This window comes from Drosophila eugracilis, unplaced genomic scaffold (assembly GCF_018153835.1).
Source record: "Drosophila eugracilis isolate 14026-0451.02 unplaced genomic scaffold, ASM1815383v1 contig_2154, whole genome shotgun sequence".
Classification (NCBI taxonomy): Eukaryota; Metazoa; Arthropoda; class Insecta; order Diptera; family Drosophilidae; genus Drosophila; species Drosophila eugracilis.
Window position 1 is genome coordinate 5,359,859 of NW_024573038.1, and position 20,164 is coordinate 5,380,022.

General features: G+C 39.3%; 1 protein-coding gene and 1 non-coding gene across 2 annotated transcripts in view; one reads left to right on the forward strand and one right to left on the reverse strand.

Annotated features, from left to right (window-relative positions):
* Positions 1-61: 61 nt before the first annotated feature.
* Trnam-cau lies at positions 62-134 on the reverse strand. The gene has a single exon. It is a non-coding gene; the product is annotated as a tRNA-Met (tRNA).
* Positions 135-8,281: 8,147 nt separating this feature from the next.
* The window catches only part of LOC108114138 (mucin-5AC), a 78,237-nt gene continuing 66,354 nt past the window's right edge, over positions 8,282-20,164 (forward strand). Inside the window, exon 1 of the mRNA XM_017224921.2 lies at positions 8,282-8,733. Within this exon, the coding sequence (XP_017080410.1) occupies positions 8,331-8,733 (403 nt within the window). The 5' untranslated portion in view covers positions 8,282-8,330. The remainder of the gene's footprint in view (positions 8,734-20,164) is intronic.

The following is a 20,164-nucleotide window of genomic DNA, read 5'->3' on the forward strand; positions in this document are numbered from 1 at the left end:
TAACAATAAATAATGTAAAAATAATAAATAAAACATGTGTACATAGTGAAAAAATATTACATGCCCCGGGTGAGGCTCGAACTCACGACCTTAAGATTATGAGACTTACGCGCTGCCAACTGCGCCACCGAGGCCTTGGTTATCGAGACTTTCCTATCAGGCCTTATCAAGTCCTTGTACTTCTGTCATGAGATTTAATTTCGAATGCGTTTTTGGAAAGGTAATTGCTAATAAATCTAATGATAAGCACCTGAGCTCGGAATCATGTTTTCGTTCAACCATGAAGTACAGGGTGCTTAATGCTGCAAAGTGCCTATTAAAAACGAACCACAGCCACCGCAGCTAGAACAACAATTGCAATCATAAAGTGGCAACCGCACTCGCTTCTCGGCCCAGTTGTGTGATTTTTGTGTACGCGCTTCGCTTCGCAAGTTGCAACCACAATTTAATTAAGCCAACAGCAACCGCCCAGGAAGGCGGTGGGGTGAGTTGAGGTGGGGCGTGGCTGATGGACGCCGGTCCGGTAGATTGGACAACATTAGCATTGGAAACAATGTTGTTGATGTCAGGGCAATGTGTTTACTTTCTAGCTCAGGACACTGTTAAAAAAAATATTATCAAGCTTAATCGTATTTATTTTTTATAAACATTTGCATTTTACTAAAAATAAATATTCTTAAATTACAGTTTAGGCTACAAATTAGATTTTTACAAGATAGTAAATAATGTATAATAATTGTAAATAATCACAAACAAGTCATATTTTTTCTCGGTGTGTGTCTTGTCCAGAAGTGACCAACTCCTGACCAGGCTATCGCTTTAATAGACACGTTCTCATGTGGCCACCATTTCCTACCCCTGCCCACTGGCTTCACCCCCTTTATGGAAAGCCACTCGGCGGCGCCTCCTCGAGTGACCGCAAACAGAAAATGCGGAAAATGACTTGTCGTTGTCTTCCTATCGTTGTTGTTAGTGTTCTTGTTGTTGTGGTTGGTTCTGGCCCCCTTTTTTCGCCTATTACCATCTCTTTTTTTGCTGCCTCTCCAGCTTGTTGTTGTAATAATTTGATTAAATTGAACGCTTTAAGTGATTTGCATTTTAAATTTCAATCAATATGACGTGACTTCCAGTCGAGACTGCAACAGCGCGACAGGATGCAACTGCCGCCAAAGCGAGACAGAGATGGGAAATAAGACTTAGATAGAGACACAGCAAGAGGGGTGGAAAGAGATAGCCCCCAAAGAGGGGGGCAGAGGAAGTCTCTGTCTGGTCAACTGGCGCCAGGATAGAGCTCTAATGATGTACAACCATCAACGGGTTCTTCTCAGGTTCCTGCATCTCTTCTCCTGTCTCTGTCCATCTTTCTAACTCTCTCTAAAGTTTATATTTTCTGGTGGGAGAGAAGAAAAAAAGCCAGGAAAAGTTGCGGCTAAAGTCAGGGTCAGTTTTAAACAAGTTAAAACTAAGTTTGAGTTTGTGGTAAGCTAGTAATCAATATCGCTATTTTGTATAACTATATTTAAGAGATGACGTAGGAAAGAGATGTACACTTGTACATATTATAAAGATAAGGGACATTAAAGTAATGAAACATTAAAAAATGCTTGCCTTTTAATTAATAAATTAATAAATTTTTGCTCATATATATATGCTTCCCTAAAATAGTTTTGGTATATATTGAACTTAAGATCTTTGGTACTTATTCGATTGCACAAATGTCTATAGATTTTACAGCAACTCCTTCTAGTTTAATCACAATCACAATAGGCAATATAAATCCCAATAATGAGAACTTCCCTTACACACTTACATTACGTATACGCACCGATGCAACTGGAAAAAAGCTCTATTCATGGTTTGATTTGGTGCCTTTCTCTCAACAGCAATCTAGCAATAATAATTGCCAGAAAAATTGCGATGAATAACCATCTCCTCCGTCACAATACTGCTACGCTGAACAATAACAACACCATCAAATTACTGGCAATGGATTCCAGGGATCCTTGACAGTCGAGATATTCTGCTCCTTTAGTTTTAGTTTCGCTGATTGCATTTTCCACGTCAATGTTGATGTGAATGTTGTTGCTGCAGTTGTGCTGTTGCATAAAGTGCAGTTCTTTATTGTAATTATGTATTATTGTTGTTCGGAGGCTGGATGTACATAGCTGGTTCTGCTGTTGCACTGCAAAATATATTTTTAAAAATAAGAAACTTACATAAATACATTTTCTAATATCAAAACTAACCCTCTAAGATGTATCTTCGTTGTTGTTAAAGAAACTATCCTGCTTTTTCTTTAAGTAACCCTGTTTTTCGTAGTGTATTTTGTCGACATCACCAAGTTTGCTTAGTTTTCTCTCTTGGTTTACTTTTTTGTGTGGCCTGGCATTGTTCTTAGCCAGCCAACGTCGCCGTCTGGCAGTTTCCTGCGCCTGCATCTTGCAGTGGCAACTTCCTGATTTTCCCAGCCACGCCCCTTTCCCTAGACCACCCGCAGTGCATTATATTTGCCGAAATGCAAAGTCTAAGGACTTTCGTCTGAGTGGATTTTTGCCTGGCAGCTCCTTCCACGGTTCCGTCATCATCATCATCATCATCATCAACGGCAGTTTCCTCTTGCCTCGTTTTATTTTTTGTTGTTTTCTAATTCATGCAATTTTCACATTGCAAAATTTTCCGTTTTCTTTTTTTTTTTGGGCCAGGCGTTACTTTTGTGCGGTTCTGCAAGTGGAAGATTTTCAGCGGTTGCCGGCTCATTGTTCTTTTCGTGGGGAGTACGAGATAAACAGAGAGCGAGAGGGAGCGGGAGGATCGGCTGGGGTTGAGGGCTAGTGAGTCAGATGGGTCTGAAAATAGCCCAAGAATCCCCACAGATAGACTCCCATTGGGCGACCCTATCCTCGAGAATAGAGAATTATACCTAACTCCCTCCATCTTCATATTGCCATCATTTGTGATATTTTCGTTCGCCGGCTTTTGTTTTTCTCGAAGTTATTGCTGGTTATAGTGATCTTTGGGTTGGGTTCAAGCACGTGGTGAAGTTTTTATATAATATATATATATTAAAGTGGATTTACAGGGTATAAGTTGATTAATAAGTTAACCAAATGCTCATATGTATAAAAACAACATGATGATTATCTGATCAAATAATATAAAGTTGATGATGATATACGATTTAAATTAAGTGGTAAAATGCTTTTTCTTTCATTAAAATATAATATTAAAAAAGCAAAGTGTACTTGCCTCTTCGTTCTCATTGTTTTAGAATGTTGTATTTTTGTTTTCGCCCTGTTGGCCACCACCTCTGCTCCTGCCCCTCTGCTTATTTGTGCAACAATTTTGCAGCATTCTTATTCTCTATTTGAATAAAAATTATGCTGCTTGTGTCTGCGTTGTTCAGCCTACTCTACCCCACTGTTAGAGAGTATTTTTGGACTAGGTTGTTGTTCTTGTCGCCGATTCTCCGTCCCCCCCGATGATAGCGAAATAATGAGCAGGGCCAGACAGTCGGACAGACGCCCAGACAGGCGTGGAGGGAGATGGAGGCAGAGAGACAGTTCCCGATCCTCGAAGAGAAAAACATTACAATACAGAGAAAGAAATAAAGTGTAATGGGCAATATATAGGGAATAAAGGAGACACGAAAGTATCCAAACTCTGTTTTGATCCCAGGAATTAATAATTATCAAAGAAATCTTAAATAAGTTTATACACATTTTTTAGGTTTCGTATATTACATCTGTTCTAAAAACTGAATTTAAAATTTTAAAAGATTGTCAAATATATTTTCTTGTGTGGCCCTTTGGAGATAGAAGATTGTAGAGTGGAGACTTTAAAGTGGAGAGCAAAAGATGTGGGGAGAAGTGGCAGCACTTTTCACGCTTGATTTTCCTGCGGCCGTTGTTGCAAAAACAGATGAAGAAAATGCTTTTCAATTTATTTTTAAGTACAAAAATAATTTTGCTATTTTCTAGTTGTCTTTTTTTGTCATTTTTTGTTGTTTTTTTTTGTTCATTTGCCGTGCCGGCGAACAACAACAAAATGAGCGGTAAAAATAAAAGGCACGCCTGTCGCCGCGTCGGAGTCTCAGGCCGCCCAGCCCCCTTCTATATTCCCGGCCGATGCAGGGATATATATCGTCTATATAGACGCCGGGGCCTGAGTGTGCGAAATGTGTGAAATATTGGAGACAAACGGGCAGTTTTTATGTTAGCTGCGAAAAAAAATCGCATTTAGTTCAGTGCGGCGCAGGTTGGCGGCTAGATCGGATCGGTTAAAAAGATATAGGGCCATATGCTATTGGGATTTACGGATATAAACGTGCTATCGCTATCTCAACAGTAAATGCAAATTAACAACATCAAGTGATTTACATTTTTTTCACTTTTTTTCTAACATTAAAAAGTACGAAAAACGAAAATTTATACAAAATAATAGTTATTATCAAAAGGAATAAGTTGAAGTGAGAGAGGAGAAAGGTAAAAAGCTAGTGAAAGAGAGGGAGAAAGCCCAAATACTTGGTTGTCATGTGTGAAATTCCTCGATTAGTGTGCTCGATATTCGCGTGACGTGACACGGGTTCGAAAGTCGTGCGTGAAATAGTAAAATAGTGCCGAGATCGTGGATATTTTCTTCTGCGCTGTTGAGAAAAAAAAGTAGAAAAAACTTTTCCTGGGCCGGAATTCTTCGAATTTAGCTTTTGCTCAATGTCAAATCGAGCGTTCGACTTTCTGGTATGTACGAGTACGAATTTACCCGCTTATCTGGCAAATGCCAATGCTCGCTTTTTGGTGTTTTTCATCGATAACAGCCGGCTTCTGTCGATTACTTGCGAATTCCTGGGTTTTCCCCCTTGTTTTCCCTCCTCCTCCTACTCTCTCTCAACAATCTGTTCGATATGTTGGAAATTGAAAATAAACGACTTCGATTTTGTTTTTGCCGGCACAAAAATAAATACAAGAATGTAGCGTTTTGTTTAAAAATAAACTGGAATGTGTTTGAATTAGATGAAAATGCTTATGCTTAGAGAGATCTTGTTTTTGTTTTTTCCGTATTGATATGGTTATTTTTATTGGTATTGTTGTTTCATGGCTTTTTGGTAAAGTGAATGCTTTTTTTTCACGAATTTTTAAGTTAAATTTTAACGGAAAAGTACGAAAGTACGGTCATAGTAATGGAAAGTTAAAGCCTTATGCATTTATTAAGAGTTAAGTAACTGAAAGTACTTACTAAAGTAATCTAAAATCATCAATTAAAATACCAAAAATAACCTTTTTTAAAGCTATGAATATTTTAAGCATTAACAAAGACCAAATAACCATTTATTTTTATGAAGAAGACATTTTATTTTAACTGCCACATTCCTGCGATCTGAGTTTACTTTGTATGGTAATTTCTTTTCATAAGGCCCCACATTCATACCTTTCATTCCCATCACATTCATTCAGTCCAGCTGGTTGGTTGATGGTGGCACAAAAAAAGGCCCAAACAAACTCTGTCTCAAAATGATCTTGACTCACGCGAGCCTTTTGTTTGGCCTCTGCAGTTCGAAGGCAGAAAACACTTGTCAGCACTTTATGGCCACATTTCTGGCTGGGCTCTTTTTGCATTTCGGATTTGGTCTTCTTCTGTTTTTTTGTTCTTTTTTTCCTTTGCTTTTTTTTATTAATTATGACTCCGAGTCGGAGATCGTGTTTTTATGGCAAACATAAATTTCGACTTAAGGTCGGAGCAGGAACGAAAAGTGAGGGAAGGAAAATGAAGAGGCAATCAAATAAATTGCTCCAGCTGAAGAGGACTCCAAAAAGGGGAAACAGTAGCTGCCCGTCCCGCCGTCTCAGTCTGTCTGTCTGTCTGTCTGTCTGTTCTGTCTTTTCTGTCTGGGTAACGAAAACAGATCAAACACAAACACTACAGCAAAGGTTGTTAATGATTATGATCGTGATCATGATCGTGTGGAGGATATAGCAGGATGATGACGATCGCCTCCGACACTTGAAAGGAATTTCAATAAAGCGAATAAAAATACGAAAACAACAGAATCAGACGGAGATGATGAGGCTGAGGTTGGGGTTGGGGTCGATGTTGTTGATGTTGATGAGGATGATTCGTCTCCACAATGCGATCCATCTTAATGCTTTTGTTGCTCTGTGGCATCAATCTGTCTCTGACACATTGAGGGGTGCAACATTGTTGTTGCACTATCACGAATATAATAAAATTAAAAGGATCGTAAATGGATTTTTTCTTGATAAGACTTTTAAAAGTTTGCAGGAACAAACCTTTAATTAGCTTTGAATGTCAATAATTTACTTTGTTGCTTTTTATGTTTAAATATTTTTAAATCTTTTTGTTTTTTATAGTTTAGTTCGAAAGTATTGCCAAAATTTAATGCTTTTTGTGGAATTTATTTATATTTTCAGCAAGAAATTCAGCAACTCCACCAAAATTGCCATTCCTTTGGCTTCTTAACTAGCAAAATTAATGTTGTTGATGTTTTTATCTTAGAGCTTATTTTTCTTGACTTGCTTGTAATTTTTCAGCATTTTCTTTTGTGTGTTTTTTGTTTTTTAATATGTTGGGGTAAAAGTGAAAAGCATAACGATGGAGTTGCCGTCTCTGTTCCACCCTTCTTTGTGTTCCTGTTGATCTGCTTTAAATATAGAAGTCAACGACGACAATGATGATGATGACGATAATAAAAACGAAGTCGCAAAGAAGTGCAACATAAATTTCTGCAAAATATTACGCATACGCAACGTGCAACAACAACAATGCCACATACTTACATACATACATTATTGTTGTTCGTGTTGCACTTCTTGGGGTTATTTATGCCCACAGGGCGATGCTCAGACTGTCTCCTCCATTCGCGCGCCTCTCCACCTACCCCCCCTTTTCACCGACTCCCTTCCCCCAAATGAGTCACTATGTATTTTCGTCGGGGGTTCGGGAGGAATCATTGTGGGACGTTGGATACTTTGCCGCAGACTTTGGGACAGACTCCGCGCACAAAACAAAAGCAAATGCAGCTAGTAAACGCGACAACAAGGAAAGAAAATAGCAAAACACCAGAGCGAAGTGGGCGACCACACAGCATAAAAGCACTGAAAGAAAAGTTGATGATCTTATGCTTAAATTAGTGCTAATTGGAATTAAAGGTTTCTCAAATATCCAGATAGGTAGGAAAAAAAAAATCCTTTTTATATAGTAAAGAGATAGATCTCGAAACGTTAATAAAAATTCTCCTGGGTTTAAAGTTAAATCTTATTAAAACCTAAATAGAATCTGAATAAGTGTATACTTGCAACTATATATACTTGATTTCCATTTATATTTACCAAATACAAATCTAATCACTGCATTTCCACTTGCTCTCTTCCAGCAATAATCACCTTAAATTGATTGCATATTCGAACCTCAAATTGACCATACGATTTGTGGGATTTCCGGACGAAAGCACGGCGTAAACAATCCGATCGCCGGCGGCGGACGACGCTGTGGCCCCCACGCATGCAGCCAGTGGCGCCGCGGGGGCCCGCTGCACATTGTGGTCGTGGTGCACAGTGGTTCTGGTTGTGATCAGCCTGACGACGCTCCTCCGGCCGGGCGACCGGGTGACAGCCTCAGCCCTCGCGGTGCCAATGCCGGGATTGGGGATACCCCGTACTCACATCTTGCAACAGGATCAGCAGACTTCCAACGAAAATGTGGCACATCCATGGGCGTTGCTCATAGAAAGATTTAAACTAACTCAAACCAAAGAAACGATAAGGAAAAGCGGTGGCAAGTGTCTGAAATGCCAGACAAGCGATGCCATAATCAATTCAATATCGAATGCAACTGGAAGCGGCGTCGGAAGTGATAGTGCGCAAGTTCAGGTGCAGGTGCAGGTGCAAAGTGCTGTATATAGTGGTAGTGCAATTTTGTGCAGTGTAAATAGTGCAAATAATACGAGTAAGTTAAATTTAATTCTGAGCAGGCAGCTAATGCAAAAGCAGCGAGGGGAGCATCACGCTGTTGGCACAAATTTGCAAAATAAATTACCAGCATCGAGTGCGGATTGCCACTTAAGTCCAAGTGCCGAGACAAATATTCGTACAACCACAAGCCCAACGCGATCCCCGTTCGGTCCGCCGTGTCCGCCTTGTTCGTCGTGTTCATATAGTCATCTTCATCGTCATAGCCATCGTCATCGTCATCGTCATAGCCAGCATCATCATCATTATCGCCATCGTGGTTGTCGTTGCCGTTGCCGTTGTCGATGTCCCTGTCGTTGTCGTTGTCGCGACGCGTCGCCGCAGTCTGCATCCGCATCGCCCGCGTCTATGCTCTTGCCATATCAAATTAATCAACGTGCTACATTGTTGCAGCAATCTGCAACAGCAAAAGCAACATCAACATCAACTACATTGCCACATGTGCCCGGGGCACCACCACCAACAACAACAACAGCATCTCTGCGTACCGTGCCTCGTATTTTTAAACGCAAACGTGATACGGTCCTAACAGCGACCACTGCATCACCTTTGACCCTGCAGCAATATCCAACAGTCGCAGCATCAACATCATCCACAACAACAACAACAACAATAACAACCACGCGGAGATCGCGACTCGAGTTCATACTTTACACGGAAGTTTATGAAGTTGAGGAGGATTCGATTTCCCCAGGCGAAACCCATTCAAAGTCGAACGTGGGCAGCAGCGCATCCTTCTGGCAGAAATACGGTGAGTAGGTAATATATAACTATATGATATGAAAAAGATAGAAATCATTAAGTTTATAATCGAAACTGTTAAAAAAACATATTAATTATGTTTAGCTTGAAGGGGTATAAAAGCTATTATAATCTCTTTAACTTATTTTCGCTTTCCTCTTACTTTTGATATACTGTTTATGGGGTTTCTAATACTAATACTAATATACTTATGAACGTGATTAAGGAGTTTCCAACAAATTAGAAATTCAAAGTTTACTTTAACACAAAATATTCTTAGGTTAAAAAGTGAATTCAATCGAAATTGTATTCATTTTTTGATTTTATCACTAAGAAATCTTAACTTCCACTACATTTTATTTGTAATATGTTTAAACATTTTTATCATTACTGTACATAGAAAGTATTTTAATCACACTGATACCCCTGATACCTGATTCCACAACATCAAAACATTTTCCTTAGTTCATTCACCTGTCAAAAACAACATCCGAAATTTTCAAAAATAAACGAAGCATACAAATGCCAAAAAAACACACTCCATTTGCATGTCACAATTGTTATAAAAATCGTAAATAAAAGTAAAACAAAAAGAGTAAACAAAAGGACTAAAAATAAACAACAAATCGCAGCAACAATTGCCCTGAAATGTTCCACTACCAGACATCATATCTGAACAATTTTATGCCTTATGCGATATGGCATTTTTGTCCTCAACGAGAAAGAGGAAAATATGAAGGGGAGAGAAAGGGGCAATACTCGTATGTATGGCTATGGTGTGGGATTTTTAACACAGCTGGCTGGTTAACATAATTTTCGTGGGCATCTCTTTCTTTTTTTATTCTTTTTCTGTAATTCAATGGAAAATAAAGCGAACAACGACGGTAAAAACAACAGACTGGCGGAGGCAGAGGGAAATAGAGTGAAAAAGAGGGAGACAGTGGGGATTATGGAGAAGAAGAAAGAAGAATGCAGCTGCTGTGCTGAAAGTGATAGACATAATGACTATCCAGTAATTAAGGTAATAACTTGAATGATAAATTGAGGCAGTTTATATTCAAAGCTTTTTTTTTTTATTAAGCTTCTGCACTTACTTTTTTAGTTATTTATATTTGTAAGAAAGAACTTGAAATATTAAGTTCGATCTTAAGTTGTATCAAATATATATAAAAACCTCAAATATAGAGTTAAGAAAGAAACCAAATTCTAATCATTGCCATATTTTTGACATTTTTTCACATTTTCTTTAAGAGAACGAATTTCGCGGCTCCAATTTTGTTTTTGCTTTAATAGTTAATATTAAAATAAATTAATATTTAATTACCCATATACCCCTCGATTCTATTCGTACCACTCACATACAAAAATAATAAAACAAAAAGTGGGCAGAAAAAAAGAAGGCGACAGAAATCAACTTTTTCCAACGAATAAATTTCGAGTTTTCGATAGTCTCGGTCTGCCACAGACAGTGGTCGTGGTCGTCGTCGACGTTGTTGTTGTTATTATTGTCGTTGTACTCGTCCAGACGGCAAGATCTGGCCATCAGGGTGTTGGGCGGTAAGGGGCAAGGGGTGTGGCAGGGCGGGTCGAGCGGCCTGGCGGGCGTAGCGGTTTGTTAGCGAGGGAACTGGGGCCATTCGTGGGCTCCAACAGCGTCAGACTGTCTGGTATGCCACTTTGCCAGTGCACTCAGCTCTCTCTCTCGCTCTCTATACCTCTTACTCCGTCTCGCTCCCTCCCCTTTTACCCGTCTCAGTCTGTTTTGCGGTTGCTGCCTTTGCCACATGTGGCTTGGTCGAAAGATAGTTGTAGTTATACACTAGAAAAAATAACTTTCTTGAATATTTAGTTCTATGTTTACGATAAAATAAATGAATTTCTTGACTTAAAATTAAAAATTAAGTAAAAAATAAAAGCTAAAGTTAATCAGACTCCATATATGAGTGTCTTCTGTTAAGAATTTTCATAACCTGCATTTGAATTCTTATAAATATTGCATACTTTTTGGGGCACACATAAAATTTTGATTATTAATATTAAAAAAAAGTTTAGTCTAGACGAAATCCTTTAAAGGATTTAAATATGGAATATTCTTATAAATATAAATTAATATTTTGGTAAGAATTTTTCTCCTCGTGTAGCTATAGTTTCGGTGTCAGCTGTCTGCCGTCTACCTCATGCGCCTCTGTGTAGGCGTCATCATCATCATCAGCATTCGTAATCATCATCAGTTTCATCATGGCGCTTGGATTGGCCAATGCATAAAATTATACAGAGACATGACATGGTTTTGAATAATTAAACACAACGACGACAACGACATCAAGTCGGACTAAATGGCTGCCAGCAGCGGATACAACAAGTACTTGTACTTGTATTCGTGTACTGCTGGCCAAATACCAGATGAAGGGGGAAAGCCCCCAGACAGACAGGAATGCAATGTCCTGAACTAACTGCTAAATCACTGGCCGGGAATCTCGCCTCTCGCCATTTCCACGTTCCAGTCTCGACTCGAGTTAAACTAATTAAGCTGGTTAATTCACTAAAACGAATTACAGTTGCCTGGGCGCAAAGTAGGTTGTCATAAAACGAGGGAATGCTCAACTTGCTGGCGGCCGAAGGAGGGGGTTTTTAATAAAGAAATTATGGAAATGTATGTCATAAACTGATTATCATTTAGATATAGATATGTCTTGTGGTATGATTTTCTCCATTACTTATAGCGCTTTTATGTCATTTATAGTTGACATTTAAGTTTTACCCATTAAAATCACAATTTTCAATGGTATTCCTCTAAAAGTTTCTAGACTAGCAGTTAGTTTGGCACATTTTCGAACCCAACTTAGACCCAAAGGCAAAATAAAACTAATCTTAGACCCAGACAAGTGACATATTTTAGAAAAACTAATGAAACTGAACAAAGGAGTCAAGCTGACAAGAAACAAAAGAGTTGAGAATAATGGAAGAAAAGATGGCCCAAGCGACAGTCTTGACAGACAATATTGACAGCCGAGAATTGTTCGCGCAGTTTGGCAATGTTTGCCCAATATCTTGGCTCTGGATGTGAATGTGGATGTGAAGACCCATTGTTGCTGCTGCTGCTGGAGCTGCTGCAATGTTGCAGCTCTGCAATTGAGGTTGCAAGTCGGTGCTGCTGTCGGCTCGTTTCAGTTGTTTGAGCTGTCAAAGAGGTCTGCCCGTCTGTTGTCTGCCGGCGTTTCCTGTTGTTTCCTTTTTGCCGTCTGCAGTCTGCAGTCTAGACACAAGTCAAAGTCGAACTCGGCTGAAGACCTGAACGAAACACAACAAAAAAATCAACAACAACAACAAAGCGCGGCAGAAAACAAGGCGAACCCCAAAGCTCAGGTGCATTCCCACAAAAAGGCATCAGCGACCTGGAAAGCCTCCGCGTGTGAGAAACACAGACCCAGAACGGAAAATGGGAACGAGAATTGGCAACCAGAACCAGAACAAGAGCCAGAGGAGACCAAGCCAAAGTCGAAGCTATAGCCAAAGCTATATGGCCCAAAGGTGAGAGCTGAGCCCAGACCCAAAGAGCAGACATCGCAATCGACATTCACATCAACGACAACGGCGATGTTGTCTGTTTGTCGTCTGGAAAGTTATGGGACAAAGTTGTCGCCGTCATTGTTTTGTACGAAAGGGTATATGGACTATGTTATTAGCTTTGGCAATGTCATATAATTGATAGATTTTTACATCAGTATGGATTTTGGGATTGCAAGAAGTTCAAATTGAAGAAAGATTGCTAATCCATAAACTGTATCTGATTTAACCCTTTACTGAAGTTGTAAATAAATCAAGCTAAAATCAAATCTAATAGGTATTTGATAAGTCGACTTATTAGTCAATTAATTTCCCTTACTTTGGTTGTTCTTGGTCGCTATCTGTCGCTCAGTCGCGCTGTCTGGTGTCCCTCCGCGCTGACAGCCTTAGATCAGAGTGCAGTTGATTTATGGCGGCGTTGAGTGGCTTTATGCTCACCTCAAATATGACACAAGGCGGACATAAGACAAAAAGACCCCTCTACACACACTAGTACATATGTATATGTATAAGCTATATCTGTATGCAAGAGGGAATGTCCGCGTGTCCGGCAAACGGAAGTTGTCCTTTTTGCACCCTTTGGTCGTCGAGGGAAACCTTCCCCTTTTGTAATCGCCGGCACTTTTCTGTCTGTCCATTCACGCAACAAGCAAATTGTGGCAATTATCGTGGAGATACACTGCAAGAAAGGGGGTTTGCTTAATGATTTCGGAAATAGGAAAATTGAAAATACATTTTTAGTCTCAATAAACGAGTTTGCTGACGTCTAAAAATAAGTTAGGGTGAAGATCTTATTCCACTAAAACTATAAAAGTATTTTCTTTCAGTGTTTTCTGTCTGTGTACTTTTCCATATGCCTTGCTCCATATCCATGGAATAGAGACCGATGTCCACTGCATGTCTGCCCAGCGATGCGTGACGACATGTCGCCTCAACCCTGCACCTCCCCCAAACCCTTTCACTCCCACACCCTTTTGTCCATCTGTCAATGCATGTTCCGTTTGGCAAACTTCCCCTAGACACCTCTAACCATTGAACCCCCCACATCCAATCCCCCTCCGCTACTCCGGCTAGCAGTGCGCTTTTGTATTGCAATAAATGTAATTATGGTCTCGAATTGTATTCAAAAATACCCACCCTTCGTCTGGGACATGGTCGAAATGGAATCGTTGGGGCTCCCATCCATAAGGTGGTGCCTTGTGGCTTGACCACCTGCAATTTGTGTTTAGCTCTCGGGCATTGATTTTGTCGGCAATCAGCAAAATAAATTGGTTATCAAAGTGAGGCGACCGTAAGTGGATGGTGTGTGAACTAAGCAGTTAGAGGTAGTATTTGTGGATTGGGTTACTCCCCAGGAAGGGGTTAATAATTGCGGGTGGAAAAGTACAAAAAAGAGACTCCATGAATAACAAATCCGATTCGATTCAGCTGATAGGGCTGGTAAATTAGTTTAAGTGGAGGTAAGTGCCATATTCTGTAGGTATAGATAAGAAAGTATTTGTTTTAATGATGGGTAAATAATAATAATGATATTTAATATTGGGTGGTTAAAATATAAGATGGCTATAAACTGATATCTATGACAATGTTCAATGTTGAATTTTTTTTAATATATTTACTATGAAAGGGTACTTTAGCTTCAACTTCATCCTTATTTTTGATTTATTTCTTTTTGTAATCATTCTTAAATAAACGTCTACAATCAATGATGAATAAACATGAATATACGAGGTGTGTTCAAAAAGTAAGGTGACTCTTCAAATTTCGCGAATTTCAAATTTTTCGATTATCGAAACCTTTTAGAAGTTATACGAGGTGTGTTCAAAAAGTAAGGTGACTTTTCAAATTTCAAATTTTTCAAATTTTTCGATTATCTTCAGTTTTGGGAACAAGAAAAAGTCACATGGGGCCAAATCCGGTGAATATGGTGGCTGAGGCATTATTGTGGTGTTGTTTTTGGCCAAAAAATCCAAATCCTTTGATCCATATTTTTCGATAGCAAAAAATCGCCGAGCTCGCAAAACAACTTGTAACTTTACGCCTCTCACAACCAAACAAAAGAGGATGTTCCATTGAAACTTGGTACAGATGTTAGGGAAGAGTGTACCAATATAACAAAACAAAAAAATCGATAATCGAAAAATTTGAAATTCGCGAAATTTGAAGAGTCACCTTACTTTTTGAACACACCTCGTACTCCTACTAATTAGGTATCTAAAAACCAGAAAAAGACATTTCCCTAAAATACCTCCTCCCTTTTGCACAACCAACTAATCTGTGGCAATCTCTAAGGACTTAAAGTGACTTAATAAAGGTCCTGGCAGACTCCTAGACTCCATTTACCCCCTCAATGCCCCTGGGCTTGCCTATTCCCAGTGTGCAATTGGATATCAAAGGCAATTTGCCACATTCTGGGGATTTGGTGTTAAATATTCAATTCCGTCTGCAGCGGACGTCTGCGTTTGCATCGCGTTTCCGTCTTCGTTTCATTTCGTTTCCCATTGCAATGGATGGATGGCATCATGGTGATGATGATGATGATGATGCTGATACTGGTGATGCCGTATCCAGGAGACCTGGGACCTAAGTTCCTACTGGAGGAGCGAGAGAACTGCCAAGTGGTCGAGTCTGTGGCCATTCTCTAACAAACAAACAACCGAACGGACACAAAGAATAAACTTTTGAATGGGCGAAAAGAATTGGAGAGATTTGAGAAGAGTTGCAAAAATGCAAAGGCACTTAAAAAAATGAAGTAAGACTTCAATATAAAAAATATTCTGAAAGTCAATCATAAATTACTTCAATAAATATTTTCCTTTATTGTAAAAGTAAAGTAAAGATAGTTAAATATGTTTTTTGAAAGAGAAATGTCGAAAATGATATAATGATGAGGTAAACCCCTGATATTCTAACCATTTCTTACATCTTCTGATATGTTTTTAAACTTAGAGAACTTAAATATTACAAAATTAAATATTCTATTTAAGTGTAGAACTGTGAAACTAAAACTGGTGTAATGTGAAGCAGATGAAACGGACAGCGACCAACGAACGAACGAGACGAACAATTTCAGTCAGTGGGACTGGATGGACATTTGGAGGCGTCGAACGGTGGAGAAAGAGTTTTGGTATGTTATGGTGGCTAAGGGGTGGAGCTACAGAGGGGGGAGCAACAGCAGCAGCAGTCTGAGCAACAGAAATTGCAACCGATAATAATTATTTTTATGGAGTCTAGTCTGTGTCTAGACGATTTTTTTTCTGCCTTTGCTACTGCTGCTGCTGCTGCTGCTGCTGCTTACTTCACTTGCTGTCGACCTGGCTAGTATCTGTCCCTCTCACTCACTCCTTAGCCCCATCTCTTTCCACTGTCCGTCTAGCTATCTCTCTCCGTTTTACGGCCTCTCTTCGGTTGACTCCCCTTACTAAATGCTCTGCTAAAGCTACTGTGTCATTGTTTTCGCTTTGATTCCGATTTTAACTGGTAAACTGGCATTTAACTGTTTTTCTGTTGCTGTTTGACAAACAAGACAGACGGACCAAAGGGGCGAGGAAAAGCTAAAGGGGAGGGGGAAAAGCTTTCCAAGGAGCCCGAGTGAGACGACAAAACGGCGACGACTACAATGAGATAGTGAACGTGAGCGAGGCATGACAGACTCCAGCTAAATGCCACAACCGAAATGGACACAAAAGACAGTCAGTCAGTCGGACGGAGGGGGATAGTTGGTGAAAAGGGGTTTGGTTAAGAAGGGGACTTCGCAAGGGGGCTAGACAGGGAAGCAAGTCAGGCTGTGAGCCAAACATGCGGAAAAGTCAGGCCAGCCAAGCTAGAAACAAGCTCTCTACCGTGATTCAATCGAAGTTTCATGAAAACTAAGACAAGATGAAAATAATGTATCACTGATTAAAAGCAGAAGTTATGGTTTTTGAGATATGATATTTATTGTTTTTAGAAAATCAAAACGAAGGTTATTAACAAACAAAACAACAAAAATCTCACAAACCAAGTTTTCATTTTAAACTGCCTTTCAGAGACCAGAGTAGAGTAAACTTTATGCTTTTACTTTTAATATTTTGTGGTTAAAATACTGAAAAATTGATCATTAACTAACTAAAGGCCCAAAGACATTCGAATGTAGTATAATTTTTAAGAAATAGTTATCCAAAATGTTATAGAGTGTTGTTTGACTACCTGTCAAGGCGTAGATTTTAAAATAAGAAAAATCTAAAAAAATTTTAGCCTAATATCTGAGAAATGTTAAAAATCTGTTAACCTTTATACTTTATTTGATTACTTAGAGCATTCGTTATTTTTAATCTTATATTGCATACTTATTATTTTTGTTTGATTTTATAAAGATGTTATTTTAGCGAATTATTTGGGTACTTTTATAGCCTAAAACTACTTCTCTTGATTGCCTTTCTGAGAATGATTTAGTATATTCATATTAGTGATGAATGCTTAGTTGCTTAGGTAATTGTTTTCTTTATTTCATGCTAAAATATAAAAGTATTCTGCCAGCAAACCACTCAAATCAGACCAACATTAGTTCACACTTACCTAGCTAACATAGTAAACTATTTCTCTTAACCACTGTGCCGAGTCCACTTTGTAACCTCTTCTGCTGGCGGCGCTCCATCAACTGCATTTGGCTGTTCGCTTCGTTGGGCATGAGAAAAATGTCACCTCCACAGCCTTCGGGTCCAAGGCATAATGTCCGGGGGAGAGGCTTTTGGGACCGAGACAGGGACAGGGACAATTGTCTGGTGCTGTCCGCTCGTCATTCCGGCATTCTGATGCCTTTTTTGGCCGGAGAAGAGAACATGTCTAGGAGAATATGTCTCTCGACACCTTTCGGTCGGTGCTTTTGTTGTTGTTGCAGCTGCTGCCCCGAGATATTATGTTATTATGGCAATTATAGTTACACGACTTTGGCGGCATCTATGGCATTTTTGGCCCGACGACAGCTTGGCATGTCTGCATTGCACGCCCCTCTGATCCTACTTACACACATATATATATATGTATATAAATCCACGGGTATATGTTTATATGCCCCGACTCTATCCCAGAGATTCCCGCAGATAAGAGAAAGGCAGGCAATTCTCGCTCGCCGCCGCTGACTGCATTGCAATTACAAACATTTTAATGCAATTAACACACACCTGAGACGCCCGACGGGCGGCTGACAAGGAGGGAGGACCATCTCATTTGCCTGGCTCTTTTGCAATCCGAAACTTCTCAGCCAAAAAAAAAAAAAGAAGAGAGGAAAAAATCAACAACTGCAACAAAATAAGCAACTTCAAAAGCCGAAAGGCGACATTCGGTGCGTGTGTCAGTTCCCTGGGCCAATCTCTTGATGACGCCGCCGCCGCTGCAGTTACCTGGTGCTCATCCCCATTCCCATACCCATCTCCACCCTTCACCACCTCATTTGTGAGGTTTTCATCATGCCCTTTAAAAGGGTATGATGGAGAGGTTTGCAAGGAAGGGTTTAATGTTTAACTTTTTAGTTTGTGAGTTTAGAACGCTTAGAATAATATTATTCTTAGCTGTGATTTTTCTTTAATTGTTTTGTATTTAAAGGCGTATTTTGAATTAAGATATATACCATTTAGATATATAATCCTATATAAACGATAAATATAAGACAAGCCCAAGAAATTTTGTTTTAACTTTTTTAATGTAGGTGTAAGAAACTTCTTAAATAAATTAAAAGTTTGAAAAGTGAAAGCGTGTTAAGATAAACATTGATAATCTTTGAGTAAATTTTTAATTTCCAAGATAAAAGTTTCTAAGCTTTAACACCTTGATACATTACAGGTTATGTCAAACATTCATGTTTTCAATTTAATTTGATTTTAGGTGTTCTTTTTATTCCTACAAAAATCTTAAAAATCTAGTGATAATCGTTGTTGTTGAAAGTTGATTTGTACAACTTTAATTATTTTCTAACACACTCGCTTATAGTGTATTGGAATCTTCGACTTTGTCAAACAATCGTCCCTCTTGATTTGCCGCTCCAGTTGTTATCAGTGGCTGTGGCGGAGCGGCAGATACAGATACTCAAAACGTTGTCGTCGTCATCGTCGTCTGTCGTCGGTCGCCGGCTTTTGTAGTTGCCGCCTTGAGCTGCACTTACATGTGAAAGGTGGGAATGGACTCGGGGAGGATCCTTCTGATCCCAGAGAAGGGGGCCAGGAGCCAGGGAACTCCCCTTAATGCCATGTCCAGCAAATCGTTTTGACCATAAACCCACCACCACCATAGGAAAACGAGCACAATCAGTTTGCGCTTCATTTCATCGGTTTAATATGCAACAGAAAAGCAAAAAATTGTTTGTCTTTATTATCGCAGGGGCAAAAAGGAGACACACGCACACACACACATACTGGCGGTATGCACACCCTTCTTTTTCGCATCGACTGCAACTGTCGCCAGCGGCTTTCAAGTCCTCTGATCATCTGCGGCTTCCTTAGACATCGACTGCATTGTTTTGGCCCGCCTTTGGTCTTGGATCTTGGCTATTGGGTATTGGGTATTGGGTATTGGTCATTGGGTATGAGGTGCAGTCGTATCGATTCACGTTCACATCCACGTCAGAGCTCTGACGTCGCGACGTCAGCCAGACGTTCAATAATATTCAAATCACCAGCCGAAAAACAAAAACAAAATCTTGTGCCAAAAACAATGCTAAGATTTTGAGGGTTTTAACAAAGCAAAGATGAGATACTCTTACGGAATGAATGGTAGAGATTTTATAGGGTAGAGTTTTGATTTGGTGTTGTTCATAGAAAGTATTTATAATGCTGTTTCTTGCAGTGCCAGTTAACTTGCTGTATCTACTAAGGCTATGTTTTCACGTTAAAGTTAATTCTTACTGATGCATAACTTCTCAGGTTAAATTAAGAAAGAAGATTAACAATAATTGCAGCATTCCATCCATAATAGCTCTTCGATATTATAAATGTAAATATAAAATCGAAGTCGATAAACCTAACGTTCTTTAACAATGAGCTTATCTGATATCGATCTTTTTCGGAATGCTAATCGAGTTAAATCTTAACTGGCACTCCTTAAGGAAAATGTTTAATATATTATTTTAGGATTAAACTACCTTTTAGCTTTATATATTATGTAAAATGATAAATTAGATATTTATATCATTAGCTTATCATTACAATCATCCTGTTAGTTAGATTTTAGTAAGATAAAATCCAAAGATAAAACAACTATTTTAGTACTTAAAAGCTTAGTTAACACTAATGATAGAAAATAACTTTCTAGATTCTCCGAATCTGGTTTATTTATATCTGACTTTTGTCAACATTGTAAACCATTTCGCATTCTCCAGGCGTTATACCCGCAATATTTGCTTTCGACTAAGAGTAGCGTATAGAAAGCAAAAGCAAAGGCAAAATGAGGCAATAATACATTTATGGAGCTATCGTCTAGACATTCGGCAATGCCGCCAGTGACGAAAGCATTTGGATATCGAAATCGCAGTACGATAAAGTGAGACCCCGAGAACAAAGCCACAATCGTGGGGGAAAAAAACAAAAAAAAGCGGCACAAAAAAGCGTTATCAATGTAATCAAATGATATTGATTATTCACTTCTGTCTGACTGCCCGACTACCTGCCTGCCCAATGCCAAATGTTAATGTTCTCCTGGTTCTGTCTGCTTTTTGCCAGCCAGTCACCCAGCCAGCTAGCCAGCCAGCCTGCCCCTGGCATTTGTGTAGAATTAATGGCAAATCATTTATAATCCGACAGACAAACAGTCGAAGCCACAAGCTTCCACCTTGACCGTCGACATCTGCAATGTACATGTTTACAGTTGTGGTCAGAAGGATAGGGATGAGTGTCTTCTTAGGA